The 18,240-nt window shown below is 33.5% G+C and overlaps 1 protein-coding gene across 1 annotated transcript; it reads left to right on the top strand.

Moving 5' to 3' along the window:
- The first annotated feature begins 781 nt into the window (after window positions 1-781).
- Window positions 782-18,154, top strand: LOC130448096 (coatomer subunit delta). Its single transcript, XM_056785294.1, has 10 exons — window positions 782-941; window positions 1,020-1,059; window positions 1,116-1,339; window positions 5,508-5,687; window positions 5,758-5,969; window positions 7,048-7,203; window positions 9,601-9,811; window positions 14,637-14,851; window positions 16,534-16,738; window positions 17,878-18,154. Exons 1-10 carry the CDS (start codon window positions 939-941, stop codon window positions 17,965-17,967), a joined length of 1,536 nt encoding a protein of 511 aa, XP_056641272.1. The 5' UTR covers window positions 782-938; the 3' UTR covers window positions 17,968-18,154.
- Window positions 18,155-18,240: the final 86 nt, after the last annotated feature.

Raw genomic sequence — 18,240 nt, 5'->3', positions numbered from 1 at the left:
ATAGGACAAGACACCATTTCTATTACTGTAAATAGGGGATGTCCACAAGGGGGAGCTTCGTCCCCACTCATATGGAGCTTAGTAGCAGACGAGCTATCATGTGGACTTAGTGACTTAGGCATATTCTATCAAGGATATGCCTCATGGAGGAATGGAGGGAAACGAAATAGCTGACTGGGGCAGACACACCCTTTATGGGACCTGAACTTTTCTATGGTATTAGCTACAGAACAATAGAAAAAGAATTGGAAAAGAAGGTAAATTACTGGGACAATCTACAGGGGCTGAAACACTATAATAAGAGAAGAACTGCTGAAGGTATCAGATTAAGTAAGTGCAACCTACGAATACTAAGTCCTGTTGAGGTATTGTCGCTTCATTGGATACCTGATGACGCTAGACCCAACAGATGATGCAGCCTACAGATTCTGTTGCACAGAGGACTAAACCTCTATCCACATTCAGTGTGAGACACTACGGCTTATTTCTGGTCTTCCAGATTTTGGACCATCCCTCACAAACCCTGACAAACAGTTGTTTTATTAAAATATTGAAAAAGTTTGTGAAAATAGATATTTTCTTACTAGTTATTTTTAAGTTTAATTCTTTTAACTATGTAGCTCTTTCCATATAATTCAAATCAAGTTTATTTTGTTTTTTAATAATTCTCTCTGTTTTTTTTTTCAAAAATGAGTTTTATGCATTATTTTATCCTAACTCCTATAATTGCTGTTGGTATTACAATAGTGCTACTATTGGTATTTCTGATTTTGTTGACATTGTTGTCAGTTGATTACCTCTTGTCACGTCACAGTTTTTTCGTGAGCGGAGACTGGAAGATACACGTCAACGTCATCTTAGTTTCATTTATTGTTGGGTGTAATGTTTAATAAAATAATTTTTTAACTGGAAATTTGTGCCATTAAACAAATTTAACAATGGTACGTTTATCAAATATTATTTGAAGACAATTTCGTTTTTACAGATTTCAGTTTGTTTATATATCTTCAATGTTTTAGGTGCTAATTGCAGCAGCAGTCTGTACGAAATCAGGCAAAAGTAGGTAAATTGATTTTTATTTTTGAATAATAGTACTATTTTCTGAATACTTTTAGCAATTGTGTCTCGACAATTTGTCGAAATGACTAAAGCCAGAATTGAAGGTTTGCTAGCGGCCTTCCCAAAATTGATACCCAAGGGTACCCAACATACGTTTGTGGAAACTGACTCTGTACGCTATGTGTATCAACCCTTAGAAAGGCTGTACATGCTGCTCATTACAACTAGAGCCAGTAATATCCTAGAAGATCTGGAGACCCTCCGCTTGTTTGCTAGAGTAGTAAGTTATTACCACGTCATTATATGCTTAGGTGAAGAAAATTAACCTCTAAGTAATTTAAATAATTAGTATGTTGATTTAGTACTCAGACACTTAGTTGAATAAATTATTGTGAACGGTGGGAGGTAAAATAAGGAAAAATTAATCAAAATAATTGGACTTTTAATTAAAATTACATATTCTTGTTAAAAAAGGTAAAAAACAATATTGTATTGCAGGACACGTTTATATTTAACTCCAAATAGTAGTTTCAAAGGTTATTTTAAAAATAGACAAATATTTAAGTTGGAATCAAATAGAACAATTTTTTATTAACTAGTTCAAAATATTAAACTTTTCACGCTTTTAACCATATGAAAAACTAAACCAATGGGTGAATTAATAAAAATGTGATAGTTAAGAAAGCATGGTAAACTACAAAAATATGTAATTAATAATCTTATCTACTCTAAACTGTATAAACTTATAAACGCAATACTTCTCGTTTTCTACCATATTTTTTGCTTCATTTTAAGTCTTATTTCAAGTATTTGTTAGTCTCCCTCTTTTTTATCTGTTATTCATTCTTGTTAAGTAGCCAAACTACCTCAATTTTTTCTATTTAACCAATTGACTTGTGTGCTTGAATCAATTTGAGCATACTGAAATCTAAGTAAAATTTAAGTAAACTTTTGTCTAAAAACTTTTTTCAAAATATGCATATTTCTTGAGTTATTATTTTATACAATTTGATTTTTTGTACAGACCTTGACAAGATAAAGAAAAATAATTTTTTATTTCTTAGTGTCAAAATAAAATTTAAACTATACCTGCATCTCTAAAAATTTACAGAAAACATTTAATATCTAGATAACGGTAAGATTTAGGTATAGGAAAGTATACATGAGTTTGCCTTATTTTTTACCCTTGGGTGCATTAAAATAGAAAAAACCGGGTGGTTCTATTTAAAAAAATAAAGAAATTTGATATTTATGAAGTTAAACTTTGAACAGTTTTCATACACACCCTGTATAAAACGAAAAATTTTTCAACATAGACTCAAATACGTCTGACCTTGCTAAGAGCAACCGAACAAAAACCGTTTTCATATATTTAAGGGTATCCTCTTGAAAAAATAAGGGTTTGCAAGGTTCAAATTTTTTACAAAAAAATTAATAACTCAAAAATATGCATTTTTCGATTTTTCAAAAAAAGTTTTCAGACAAAAGTATACTAAGATTTTACGTAGATTTCAAAAATGTATTAATATACAGGGTGTTCTATTTAAAATAACAAAGTTACAGTCGATTTCTGGTAGAACCGGGTAGGTGTATTGTATAACATGGAATAGAGGGAATGTGCAAGGAAATATATGAAAGTCGATTCATAACTGTGGATGATACCTGGATCCACCACTTTACACCTGAAATGAAATTAAAACAGTCAAGGTAGTGGATTGCAAAGGGCGAACCTGCTCCAAAAAGGCAAAGATAGTTTCATGGGCCAGATTATGTTCATTCCCTAAATTTAAAAAAGTAAAACATTAACAGGGGAACATTACTTATCATTGCTTGATAATATATAAGGGATGAATTGCTTTGAATTTCGAGTTTAACTCCAGGACAGGTGTTATTAAATATTTAAATATCTATTTTGAGAATAGAAAGAATTAAAAGAAAATGTTTTGTTTATTTTTTCAGTCGAAAAACTTTTGAGTCAATCCATATATTTCCAAAAGTTATAATCACACCATGACAGACTAAAAACAGTCTTTCCAATTGACCTAAATTGTGATGGTTATTTAATAAACATAACATGATTCGATTGTGAATTTTGATTGGTACATAATTTATCGAATAGCTCTCGTTATTTTTTAATTATTTGACTAATTTGTTACATTTCGATTCAATTTTGTATACAGTGTGAATCAAAACTTACGTCGTATATTTTCTCCGCTAAATTTGTATCACATTTAAAAATTACTATTAACCTATTCCTAAATGTTTTAAGAAGAAAATTGAAACTATTTGAAAATACTGCAATTTTTTGTCTAGACATGTTGTCTTAGAGGCATTAATTGACATCTTAAGGATTTACCAAGTATCCAATAAAAATAGGCAATACTCAAAATTACTCGAACCAAATCTGTTGTACATTTTGTTTGTAGCGCCCCAAAAGTTAACAGAAAAATGTCAGTTTTTCTTATTCAATAATTTTTTTTACCAAATTATCACTTTTCTGTTAAATTCTGTAAGTGGCTCAAAGTTATTATAAATTATTTTTGAGAAGTGACCTTTGGAAGTTAGTTGACAGCTGGAATGTCACGCAACCGTTTAGATTCCCCCGACTTATTTTGAGGCTATTAGACCTTTAATTAAGATGTGCTATCGTGCATATTTTAACCTGGATATTTGCAACCAGAATAAAAATTTGGTGCCACACATCTGCTGTATCTTATGTCACAAAAATTTGGTTTAATGTACAATATTCAGCAATGCCTTTTAGTAAACTAGTGATATTGCGCTTATTTACCAATGACATAAGCGACTCTTATTTCAATTGACCAATATCAAAGGCTTTTCGAGGAAATCGAAGCAAATGGTAAAATACGCAGAGGTGTCTTTGGTAACAAAAACAATTCCTCATTTGTAGAAATATCTGCGCCTTCTCCAGTTTATGGTGTTAATGGAAATTCAAGCAGTTTTTAAAACGAGGAAATTGAACAGATCAGTCCTTAAGCAGTTTTGAAAACGAAAAAATTGAAACAGTTCAGTTGTCAAGCAGTTTTGAAAACGAAGAAGTTGAAACAGATCAGTCCTCAAGAACTGCATTTGATTAACCAACTTGAGCTTCATTTCGAACGACCTTCACGAAATTCATCCTGTAGCGAAGTGCGACCACAATTGAATAAGGAATACCAGCGAAACACGGTGATTTTTCTTTACCAAAAGTCGAAGCGAGTTGTTGGTTTAATCCACTTCGAAAGCCATAGAAACTCATCGTACGAAAATGTTGGCGATTTAATTCCACTTTTTTCAAGTATCTGAAAATAACTCTTTGAGTACGTTCACCGTTAAAAATGCCAAACTTTATGATGGATGTCAGATTTGACATATTTACATCAGTGTTGCCATATCCCAAAACTTAAGTAGACACTCTCGTACCGACTTTTTCGATATTTTCCCGACCTGAAGTGAAAGATCTTCTCGGCCTAACAACTTAGTAATGAATGTTTAGTTAGTTAGTTAGTCACATCCACGCGTTTTTGAGTGGCTTAAGCGTTTTCAAGAAGGCCATATTCCAAAACTTAAGTTGTTAGGCCGAGAATATGTTGAAAATGTTTCACGTTTGGGTCGGGAAAATATCGAAAAAGTCGGTACGAGGGTGTTTTGAGATATGGCAATACTGATGTAAATGTCAATTCTGATATCCATTGTAAAGTTTGACATTTTTAACGGTGAACGTACACAGAACGTGCTATTGGAGTTATTTTCAAATAATTGGAACATTTATCTTTGTCAAAAAATGGAATTAAATCGCGAATATTTTAGAGCGACGATTCTCTATGACTCAAAATTTTGGAATTTCTGGAACCGTTGTCGATATTCATACTGAATACACCCCCACTACACCAACACTCACAATTAAACTGCCTGACGCGGGTTTCGATAACCAAGTTATCGCCTTCCGAAACCTAATAACTTGATTTACATGTTTTATACTGAATTTTCCCACTAATAAACCTTCAGTCTCCGAAGACGATTACTTGGTTATCGAAACGCGCGTCAGGCAGTGTAATAGAAGTGTAGGACAAGGCTACACTGGTTTGTCTACAGACACAATAGACATCGCAATCGAAAGAGTAAGCTACAGGTTGAACAGCTGGCAGTCATTAACCTTTGGCGCATGCATCCTTTTTCTGCCTAATCTCGTTACTTAATAGCCACACCTCCTATATGGGGCCTATATTCCGTTTAATATGTTTATGAATTTATGAAACGCCCTGTGTATTGAAACTTTTCATTTCTTGAGACTTATTGAGCTCCACAGTGTAAGTTGGTAACCTGGTATATAATACACATCCTTTCAAAAAATAATCCTTTGAAACTTTTTCAAGAAACTGACAAGAGAGTAATGTTACAGTTGCAGAGATAGAAGATGAATAATTATTCTATACATTTTGTTTCAGATTCCAGAATACTGCAAATCCTTGGAGGAAAATGAAATTGCTGAAAATGCATTTTCCCTGATATTTGCTTTCGATGAAATAGTAGCACTAGGTTATAGGGAAAGTGTCAATTTATCTCAAATTCGTACATTTGTGGAAATGGATTCACATGAAGAAAAAGTTTATCAAGCCGTTAGACAGGTACGTATTATTTACTATGTGACAACTTGAAATCTGTCTAAATCTGAATGTTTCCTCACATTTTATACAGACGCAAGAACGGGAGGCGAAGAACATGATGAGAGAAAAGGCTAAGGAGCTACAGAGACAAAAACTGGAAGCTGCTAAAAAAGGTATTAAACCAACATTTGGCAGCAGTGGCGGGTTTGGAAGTTCTACGGGTTTCACACCGACACCTACTATCGGAGATGTAGCAAATCAGAATAACGATGCTAAACCGTCATACACAACAGTTCCAGCACAGTTAGTATCAATAATATTATTTAATTATTTTCAGGTATGTGTTTCAGTGTTGAAAAAATATGTGATATTGGATGGTCTCCTTATAGTTCCTTTGTACTGTATTCATTTGGAGATATACCATTCTTACGCCCACATTACAGACCTAATGGCAGTATAAACAAAATAATTTGACGAAATAGTTAATGAAGATAGTAGTTAGAGGAGGCTATGTAAATCTTTCAAACTCCTGACCTAAATATACATTGCTCAACCCCAATGCGGTTCACCATTCCACCAGCAATGTTTTAATGAACTCCACTACCATCCTGGGTGCTACATCCATTAATTGTTTCAGTTGTAATAAATGCAAACCGAACATCTTTTTACTATGGATAGCTTCACAATTGCAAGGGAGGTTTGCAGCTGTCTCAGTGGTTTTTTTATAGATACAATTTTCCGGGGAATATTTGCCATATATGCTTGTCATTTTCTTTAATTCTAAGTGTGGAAAAGCTTATTTGGTCAATCTTGACAAGTAGAAGAGAATTGGCTTAATCTGTCTTTAACCGATATTCCTTAATCACAATTGTTTGAAGGATGAAAAATAACATAATGGCTCTGATCCAACGAAGGGAGTTATTCCTCCCTCTCTTGGCAGCTGATCTACCAATTCATAACTGTGACTCCAGTCTTGGCTCTTGACTATATGGTCCAACTTCCTCTTGCCTTTCCAGACCAAGCATTTACGGACTGTTTTGCTGTCCTTATGCCGACAGTACTGATGGACAGAAGCTCTTTGGTAGGTCTAGTTGGACTGAAGGACCTTATACACCGGTTCCAATTATTCATTCTTAGTTTTCATAATATTGGTGTAAAATACCAAGGACCCTGCAGGAAAAACCATTTTGTCATTAATATACAGACTATTGTGATCCATTGCACAAATATCACAATTCTTATCTATGGAAAGAAGCAATTTACTTAATCTGTCTTTACCGGTTCATTCTCCTCATTTGTTCCTATTCACTAACCACCAAGCAATTAAAATGTTTCGTGATTGACTGTTGCAAGTACATGTTTGATACCAGACTGTTTTCAGAAAACCTCGAGGAATGAAGTTAGGAGGCAAGGGAAAAGATGTAGAATCATTTGTAGATCAACTTAAATCAGAAGGAGAAAATGTTATTACCCAAAACAAGAATAGTATTTCTCAATCAGGAACTAAAGCTCCAGCTATTAAAACTGACATTGATGAGTAAGTATTTTATATTTCCACAGTTGTCACCAGGGATGATTTTTTTTTAATTTTTATCACAAGTAAGAGGTTGTTTTAAAGCAAAAAATATGGACTGTGAACAAAAGTACAAATATATGGAGATGGGAAGGGATTTAAATAAGTTCAACCAATTTAAAAGACGACAGAACAAAACAAGGAGTATATATCTGATAAAGTCCAAGAGTTCGAATACCCTAAAAGGATTATTAACATTAAAAGATATTTCAAGTTACGCATTATAAAACCAACAATGCTGTAAGGCAGCGAGTGTTGGACCATGAACAAAAGAAGAAAACACCATATGGGGGAGAAAGCTACCGATAAGGATGTTTGGAGGAAAAGAACGAACGCAGAGATCAAAGCACTGTATGGTCGTCGAGCTGAGATGGGATAAGTGGTTAGAGCAAAAAGACTCCTTTGGATGGAGCATACAGCCAGAATGGACGAAGATATTTGGATGAAAAAATCCTTATTAAGGGGAGAAGGAGCGAAAAGGAAAAGAGAGATAAATAGAAGTATGTAGAGAATATTTGGACAAAATAGAAATAGAGAACTAGTGTGAAGCACCCATGAACAAAAATAAATGGAGGAAAGCAGTAGAGTGGATTCAAGCCTTGTCCTGTTGAGCTGTTTTATATATATATATATATATATATATATATATATATATATATATATATATATATATATATATATAGCTCTTTTTTAATTTTTAGTTGTAATTTTTTTTCTGCCTATCGAATGTTTTACCATCAATTTTGTATTTACGCATGCATCTGAATTTTCACCTGATTTTAGTGCGATCAACCCCAAAGACTCGATAACCAATACTTCTATACTGCATTGACAAGGGCAAAATATTGATCTAATATAAAAAATAGTGCAAATATTGAACACCCACATTTATTTTTATAATTATTATATTATTACATATTATTTATATGGAATTACCCAGTATATTAAAAAAATATTTGTATTTTTAGGTACAAGTGTCTTGAAGACTTATTATAATGCAAATATTGCATCAATGTCCGAAGAAATGAGTACTTTTCTCCCCATAAAAAATTACCATCATCAATTGGGTTCCTCTAGTAACACATCATAGTTATAACCTTAGGCCGTCATGAACTGATATACACGTAGCCTTTTTATAGACTTATTATACCTCATTTGAAACTTCTAAAGGCCAATACCTTCGGAAAAGCTAATCAGGCATATTGGTTTGAACCTTTTAACGTCAGTAGGTTAACTGAAGTTTGCCCTACAGTTTGTGTATGCTGAGCACTCACAGATGACGTGGTCTGCACTTCCATCCTCTTCCATGCACCAGCGGCATTCCAGGTCGAGGAGATGGCGTCTTAGATGAAAGTGTCTGGTTAGAAGGCCAGTGACCAGTCAGATTTCGCACCGGTTAGGTGAGACAGTTGATTGGTAACAGAGGCAAAAGACTTTTCCCTGTATTTCTTTGATTATACTGTGCTAGATGTTTCGATCCATCTTGCGAGGAGACTTAACAGCGATGTGATAGCTACACGAACAATGGGTTCTGTTTATATTGGTAGTTTTGCTGACTCCAACTGCCTCGTTGCTGAATGACTGGACGAGTTGAATCTTGCAGCCACCACTCACCAGTTCTTGTAGGACTTTTTAAAACTCTTCTTGAAACTTTCTCTTCTAAAGATTTTTTAGCTCTTTATTCATATACTTTTTTTCTATTGCTTCCAGTTTCTTTTCCATGTGTTTTCTTATTTCTTCTTCTTTTCTAACTCCAGCAGAAGCCTAGAGTACACCGTATCAACCGTCGTGATCCTGTTTCTGGAGCAGATTGAGATTATTGTGTTTGTATGGCGTCGACTAGATTGTAGATTGATTGGGGAGTCGTTTTGGTTTTACGGCCACTCTGCGCCTATACCTGGGAAGATATTTTGTATTCTATATATCATTGTTCTGTTTCCAAAATACCTAGATTCCTACCAAATGAGGCTATTTTTCTGGATTGTTAGTTCTATTCCTGGAGGTGTTAGTACTATTCCTGGAGGTGTTAGTACTACTCCTGGAGGTATTAGTACTACTCCTTTGAGGTATTTAAGCCTTTTAGGACATTCGCGGGAGTACGTGTTCCACTATTTCCATGCTCGTACATCGTCTGACACTTGTTTAGAGTCTCTTCAAAGAAGATGTAATTGTTAATGTTGGTATAATGGTAGTAGTGAATAGTCTGTTTAGTATATATTAAATCATTTCATTAGAATAAAATAATCTTCCTATTCTACTTTTATTAAATACACTATTAAATTGTTAATGCATCAGCTTGAATGTTTTTGAGGCAAACTAATTGTAAAATTAATAATAATGCAAATATTTTTGTGCTTTCAGTGTTCATCTAAGAATGGAAGAAAAGTTAATTGTAAGATTAGGTCGAGATGGTGGTGTACAACAATTTGAAATATTAGGTCTCGCTACTTTACACATCGGAGACGAAAGATGGGGAAGAATTCGTGTGCAACTAGATAATCAAAACACTCATGGCGTTCAACTACAAACGCATCCCAATGTAGACAAAGAATTGTTTAAATTACGCTCACAGGTAGTTATATTCATAGAAAAATTTCTACTTGCATTAACAGGTGCATGCTATTAATACAGATATAGAGGAAAAAAAGGACTGCTCGCCAGCCTTCCTAGATGTTAGAGAGGCTTTCGATAAAGTCTGGCATGTAGGTCTGTTAAATAAAATCAAACTTAGTCTATCCAATTCATACTACACTCTACTTCAGTCATATCTGTCAAACAGAACAAAAGTTAGTGATGAGACCTCTAAATTTTAACCTATTAAAGCTGGAGTTCCACAAGGCAGCATCCTAGGGCCAGTCCTGTACCTGATGTATACTTCTGACATTCCAACCTCAAACTACACTATGACAGGCACATTTGCTGATAACACAGTGATACATGAGGATCCAATAATAGCTTCTGTCAATCTCCAAGACCACTTATTCCAGATCGAAGAATGTTTTGAAAGATGGAGAATAAAAATTAATGAAAAAAAATCGCAATACATAACATTTACCCTAATAAAAAGCCTTCAGTTACTATCAACAACATAGTTATACCCTTAACTTCTTGTGTCAAATACCTGGGATTCCACTTAGACTTTAAACTCAATTGGAGGAAACACCTGGCCAAGAAACCAAAGCAAATCAACCTGAAATTCAGAGAACTATAAGGCAGTCAACATACCCATCTGGACCTACGGAATAGAATTATGGGGATGTGCCAGCAAATCTAGTATCGCTCTCATACAACGAGGACAATCTAAAATCCTTCGATCATTAGTCAATGCACCAAGGTATGTCACAAACAAATTGATCCATCATGTCCTCCTTATTCCAACAATACAAAAAACAGTACAAGAAAGAAGCCCTAACCACTACCTAAAGCTGGACAGCCATCCTAATATACTACTACAGCCACTAACCCAATAACCAAACAATAGAAGACTGAAACGAAGCTGGCCAATTGATCTCAAATAAAGTGCAAGAAACCTTCTCACTGGAGAAGTCTCATCAGAACAACCTATAGGTCTATAGCCAATAGAATATCTCATAGAAAATGTATTTCTGATTGCTGTTAATAGTACAAAAAAAAATTAACAGGTGATCATTGGTAAATAGTTTACCTTCGGTCTTTGAAGACGTTAACTTGGTTATCAAAACACGCATTAGAAAGTGTACGTGTAAGGGTTGGTGTAGTGGTAGCAGTAGACAGAATACTCAGTATTTCAAGAATTAGACAACCTCGACTAGATCATCTTAATAAAGTTGAACCTAGTAATGCCTGTTTGGAATCATTATCCAAGAAATTTGCTGAAAAATATTAAATTATGTGACTAATCAGAAATTTTTCATTATTACTATTGCAAAATTACTAATTATTTTAATACGAGGATGGTCCCAGAAGTACCTGGTACAACAAAGAAAACACAAAAATGTTGGAAAAAAATATATTTATTTTTCAATGTAATCTCATTTTAGCTCCATACACTTTTCCCAGCGATGCTCAATAAGTTTGACATCCTTTTTATAAAAAGGATCGTCAAGCTCATCAAAATAGCCATTCTTTGAACACGGAGCTTTTTATTTAAATCTGGGAACAGAAAATAATCCGAGGGGGCTAAATCTGGCGAAGGCGAATAGGGTATATAGGGTAGCAATTCATACTTTAATTCATTAATGTTGGCCATTGCAATATGGGATGTGTGAGTTGTCTTGATGAAAAAACATTTTCTTCTTAGTCAAATGCAAATAGTTTTTCCTTTTACAAGATAGTCAATGGAAATTATCCCAATAACATCCCAAAAAACTGATGCCATGATCTTGCCTTGCAAATAGAACGGTCTTTGCCCTCTGTAGGTCAGGCCAGGTAATGGGACCCTCCTTTTCTTAACTACCAAATCAAAGAGTGTGTTTTTTTGTTAAACCATGAAATTTTGCTGTAGAACTTTTAGTTTGAGAGCCCATAGGTGGCTATCTATATGTATTTGATGAGACCTGCATTTTTGTACATTGAGGTCCTTATACTTTCCATATATGAAGTAGGGACTCACTAAGCTCTAAGTCGTGAACAATCAGGTAAGACTGGTATCAACTTTTGGTAAATCTATATTATTATTACTATCTGATAATGTTAAGGTATAGAGCTGATAATAAAATGTGTCTTTTTTCATTCTAGTTTGTCACTGGAGTCATGTCTAGTGTTAAGTGATTCGTCTTCATCGAACAGGATTCTGTAAAAATAAAACGTAAATTGTAAAATAGATAGTGAATTGCAACCTAATTTGAAAAGGATTTTTTATCATATTACCAGTGACATTGATGATTGAACTACTCACAAAATGTGGAAATTGATCACTCTCGAATCATTTAAAGACAAGTGTATTGTCCTTGATCAATTCAACCGTACTCCATTAGGTCTAACATTGTAGTTTGTTTTGTGTAAGCAAATTTCCAAATAGAGGAGATATAGTGGTATTGAGCATCAAATTTTTTTCTAAATTTTTCTTAAACATCTTAGACTTTATAGCTGCTGACGAATAGTTGGAACCTTCCATCATCTACGTCATTTGATTTTTCGGCATTATATAGCTGGCAAGTGAAATGCTGAATAGTGTTGAATAGCTCTTGTAGCTGGTCCTCTGTTCAATCCTCTTCACCCAAGAGTAACAAATGCTTGTTGATACCCAGTATTTTTTTTTGTAAAAAAAATGGTATTTTCTTCCGTTTATTGAAGAAAGCGGGGTTAAAATCACATCCATTAAACGTATGGAGGTCGATTAAACTTTTGGATAACAATTCACCAAGCTCTCTACAAATTTTAGCTATGTGAATATATCTTTCATTTTGGCACGATTAAAAAATTCTCAATCGAATATTTGAATGTTTAATGGAAGGAAATAATGAAAGATAAATTGATATAGCTAAAAATTTGGTGAATTTTTGTGAATGTGATTTCTATCCCGTTTTCTTTAATGAAGGGGAGAAAAGACCTTTTATTTTAAAAAAAAATAGTGGGTATCGATAAGCAGTTGTTAATTTTGGTGAAGCAAATTTAACAGAGCTACAAGAGTTATTTAAAATTATTCTTCAGCAACTATGGAACCTCAGACGTCAATGAAAAATTAATGAGCCATATGAGTCCACTATATCTCCTTTATTTAGAAAAATGGTTACAAAAAGCAACCTACAATGTTGGATCTATTGGAGTACGGTTAGATTGAGCAGGACAACACGTTTATCTTTAAATGGTTCGAGGGTGAATGTATATATTACTATTTACGTTTAATTTTTACAGAATCCGATTCGATGGATGATGAACACGAATCATGCTGACAAGACTTCCATGAAGAAGAATGAACAATGATACATTTATGAATATACAATATGTTTGAACAAGTTGGCAACATATAACATACTTTTTTATTGTTTTACAAAAATAGTTATTCTTTATGAAAATCTCTGCTTTCGAAAATAATAATATTCAGGTATTTACATTTGACATTAGATGTACAGGGTTTCCACAAATTGCAGAAGATTAATAGGAATATTTTGACCACTTTAATTTCAAATTAAATTTTGCGAATTTTATTTGTGAAACACTTTTTGAACTTTTATCTTAGTAAACACACCTTAAATCTTTATTTGTTGATTTGAAATATTTTAGCAATGAATTTAAATCAGTAATAAATAAGAATAATGTATTTTCCACAATGGCATTTCTCTTACCGAAAGTCAGTCTAGTAAAAGCTTTCGAGAAAGAAATAATAAATTCCATCTAGTTAATGTGCATTGAAATTGAAATGTAATTGTAACAATGTAAACAAGATTGAAAACGTCGGTGTGTATTAATTGTACTTCAAAAAGTAGGAATAATGCCGTTGAAATTGACTCTTCAACGTAATTGAAATTGTACTAATTGTAGATATTGTAGATAACTACAAAACCTATAGGGAAGCTGCAGTAATATTCCATAACAGACATCCCGATAAAAATGTACATTTTGCAACAATTAGTAAAATAATGAAAAAATTCATTCATGTCGATAATGAATTCAGAAAAAAATATCAGTCACGGATCGCCACTGAAGATATTCTTCTTCTTCAATTTTAAGATCTCATTACCTGTTAGTTTTGCAGGTTCAAGTGTATCAGTTCTTGGGAGTTGGACTGCCAGCTGTCCATCCATCTCTTAGGTGGTCGTCAGGGTTCTCTTTTCCCTATTGGTGTCCCTTCAAGTAAGATGCGTGGCAGTCTACTTTTTCCCATTCTTCTCACGTGGGCGTACCAGTATCTTTTTCTTTGTCTCCCCCATCTTACGATGTCTTGCACCCCAAATTGTTCCTTGATGTCGTGCTTTTCCACTATAGTCCTGAGCGTTTCCATTTCGGCTACCCGAAGCAAGCTTTTCGTTTTGTTGGTTTCCTCTCTGGTTTCTATCCATCTTTTCATTTCATCATACTTCTATATAAGATATTCAAAACCAAATAATGTTCTCAGCAGTAGCAAATCCCAAAGATTCTATAAGGAAAAGGTCGACCACATTTGATGTAAGTAAAGGTGTAGTTGCGATGATATTAAAATCTAACAAATTTAAACCCTACAACCCCCAGTTCATTCATACTCTAAAACCCGAGGAGTTTAATAATAGATTTGGATTTTGTGTTTGGTTCCAAGGGGAGTTAGAAGATAAACCCACATAACATTAATTTTTCCATTCTTTATCTCTCTATTCTTCTTATTTCATTTCAATCGTTTTTTGTCTCATCTTCCCTTATAATTGTTCAATTTTCTGCTTATTCTACCTGAATTATACTTCCAAATAAAATTTTTTTGTTTTATATGTTTCTATCTATTTTAGATTGGATTGAAACAGCCAGCCAAACCATTTCCGCTTAATACAGATGTTGGTGTACTAAAATGGCGATTACAGAGTACAGATGATGCACTAATTCCCCTACTTATAAATTGTTGGCCATCAGAAGCCGGAGATGGTAGTTGTGATGTTAATATAGAATACGAACTTGCCCATACCCAATTGGAATTAATGGATGTTAATATCATTATTCCTCTTCCGTAAGTATCGTTCCGCTCAATGTTAGTGTTAATATGAATATATGAAACTCTTTTCGCTTTTCATCACACATCACAATCATAAATTGATGATAAAGTTTGAAGTCTCTTATCACCATGTCAAGTTCGCTTTGTTTGCCATACTTTCAAAGTTTAGATTAGACTGTTTACCAGTCAGGTAGCAACAACTTTTGAAGTCTGTCTGGAAGCTAAACGGCTTACCTCTTATGACTATAAAGTTTAAATGTAAGTATTCGACGGTTTCTTTTGGTTCCTTGGAAAACTGACAAGATCTATCGGGAGATTCTCCAATATTTTTCAGGTGGTAGTTCACTGAATAGTGTTCACAAAGTATATCAGTAACTTTCTTTGCTTATATTTGTTTAATGAAAGGTCCTTTTGGGTAGAATAAGAAAGAAATATATTTCTGATATATTTTTTCGTTTTCCTGCTTTTTTATAACCATAACTTGATAGTTTTTTGGGAAATCTATAAATGTTTGTGCTTGTATGAAAGGAATTGTCCGGCCTTTTTTTAACAGGTGATCATCTTGTTGATTTCCTTATACTCCGGTATGGTCAGGTACCCACATAACATTAACTTTTATTGTTTGCTCCTAGTGAGTTCAAAGATTGGGCGCGTCCTATACTAGAATAACTCAATTTTAGTCAGTGCTTGAAGGACTGTTCTGCTATTTGATAGGATAAATATATTTGCATTGTGATAGTTACGTTGTGCGGAATAGAAGATTAATACCAATGTGCCTCGTGTCACGCAATCTCTGCGTTTGTTATTATTATTATTTTATAGTTTATGATCAAGCACAGTTTGGAAGACTGGCTGAGGTGCCCAGTCAGGTTACTGGGATTTATGTTCTATTCTTTATATGCTTTTATTGCCCACTATTGCCCATTATTATTGGAGGACAAGTCGAAAATGACTAGTCCTGTCCCAATTTTGGTTTTTGTTCTTGGCCACCATATGAAAGCTGCATTGCTTATGATATGTCGCACAACTGATCTGTACGTCCAGTTCATCATTTTGGGTTTTAAGTCTCTTGTTCCTTCGACCATTCTGCAGCAGTTGTATAAGCAATTTTGTGCCTTATGACTCGAATGAGTTGTCTTCATGTTAGTCTCTAATCGAAGGTCTCCGCGAGATATTTCATATCGTACTCAAGGGTTAGTTCGACCCCGTTTTTGGAACGTACTTGTTCCTTTTAGTGAATGGAACTAAGGTCGTCTTTATTGGGTTTATTTCAGACCTTCATTATTCAAAGTTTACATATTACATAGTATCGAATGATTTATATCAGGAATGCAAGGTTTAAATTTCATCATCTTACAGAACAATATTGATGTATACCATTGAAGGTTGATTTTCTTGGAACTACTACAAGATCTTTTCTTCCAGTTGAAATTCTACAGACCAACCTTTAAATTTTTCAACTTCTTGTATGGTTACTGCAGAATGGTATTTGTCATTTCAACATTAAATAAAATTGTGCATTGCCTGGTAAGAGAGAACACAAAACAAGATTAAAAACCTTTTTTTTAATTGGTTAGTTTTCTTTTGAAGTCTAGTTTCTATTCCCGGTATACATAAAAATGTCCTGTCGAATACTTGTACCATTTTGTGTTACATACCCAAGTAATGTAGATAATATTAATTTTTTATTGTTTCAGAATTGGGTGCTCACCCGTTGTTGGAGATTGTGATGGTATGTACACCCACGAGGCCAAACGCAATCAACTCGTATGGAATTTACCATTAATTGATGCCGGTACCAAGACTGGTTCATTAGAATTTAATGCACCAAGAGCCATCCCAAATGATTTCTTCCCATTATCAGTAACATTCAGCTCCAAATCATCTTACGCTAGCATTAAGGTAATTAGTTATCATATTATTAACATACAAGAAAATGTTACAACATCGACTATTGATCCTCGGCAATGGGAATTTTGTGTTCATACATTTATTTTTATGGGGGAAAACACCATTGAATTGAAAACTGGTTTAACTGAGACTTTGCACCAACGCAATTGATTGTTATTGAAGTTTTATTTGATGGTGAATTATACTCAAAATGGGCTATAAATAGAATTTAAAAAAATGTATGATAAAGGATATTTCTCGCCTTGACAATTTAGACATTTATTTTATCTGTCAACAACTTCATGCAATACTCACGTCAATAATTCAAAGTTCAGTACTTCAAGGAAAATATGAAAGTCACTCGGTGTTAGGTCAAAGTACTTTGAGAATGAGCTTTATCAAGAATCAGGAAAGAACAGCTCACAAAGTTTCACAGGTTTCATAAACTCCACGCAGCTTTTTGGTCTAAAATAAACTGTTCTTAAAGGTTCATTTGAATTTTGTAAGTCTATTTGGAAACTCAGTTATAAGAAATAGCTCACAGGTTTCATAAACTTAGCTTTTTGGTTTAAAAATAATTTCTTCAAAACCTCGAATGTTACAATAAATAAATCAGAAATAATTACTGTGCCACAATATTCAAAATGAAATGAAAAACATAACAAGGCGAATGGCATGTTACAAAATCCATCTTAAAAATATTTTGTAACTTGATAAAACACTACAAAATCTAAAAAATGTGTTGTGTACGGAAACAAAATGTTCCAAAATTTATTTGCAATTTTTTGCTCGTCTGGAACTAGTACTAAACAAGTTAAATTTATTGCTGAGACGTAAAACTTTTTGTTTATTACATGAACTTGAAATTGTTACAACGTTCATATCGCGCAGAGACAGTCTGTTGGAACACACCTATTCTTTTAAATTTTTCTTACTCTATTATTTTGTACAACGCAAGTCGTTAATATTTTCAAATTTGGCATATTTCAATTCATCTACAATTGCTATATTCATACCATATCTTTTTGAACTGTTTATTGTATACAGCTGGACACTTTTTCAACTTTCCTGCCATATGAGAAAATTGAAAAAAAAATTCACAACTATTCAACACTCTATCTTTGTTTATGCTAAAGTAAGTTTTTTTACAGATAACAGAAGTTCTTCTCGTTGATGATGATTCTCCAGTCAAGTATTCAGTAGAAACCGCACTTTATCCAGATAAATACGAAGTAGTGTAGTGGGGAAAGTTTATATAAAAAAATCACTTTTGTCAAAACTATTCGACTGACTTTAGTTGAATATCTTTGACTTGTATAAATTATATAACTAATACTATTATCTAATATGCAATGTTGCTTTTTGTACAAAAGTTTAAGTAACTTGTCTTTATTTTATCTATATTAATAAAATAAGCGAGAAAGTAAGCATTGAATTTTATTTAACATTTAACACAGGAAACTAGAACAATTTAATTTTGATGGGATGATGAGACAAAAGGGGATCTCATCAAA

The sequence above is a fragment of the Diorhabda sublineata genome, chromosome 8 (genome assembly GCF_026230105.1).
Source record: "Diorhabda sublineata isolate icDioSubl1.1 chromosome 8, icDioSubl1.1, whole genome shotgun sequence".
Taxonomy (NCBI): domain Eukaryota; kingdom Metazoa; phylum Arthropoda; class Insecta; order Coleoptera; family Chrysomelidae; genus Diorhabda; species Diorhabda sublineata.
Note: the sequence above shows the minus strand (reverse complement) of the source record. Positions and strands in the feature narration are given on the sequence as shown.

Coding starts and splice junctions, on each gene's coding strand:
- LOC130448096 (XM_056785294.1), top strand. Junction 5,970..7,047: donor TACACAACAGTTCCAGCACA/GTTAGTATCAAT, acceptor GACTGTTTTCAG/AAAACCTCGAGGAATGAAGT. Junction 7,204..9,600: donor ATTAAAACTGACATTGATGA/GTAAGTATTTTA, acceptor TTGTGCTTTCAG/TGTTCATCTAAGAATGGAAG.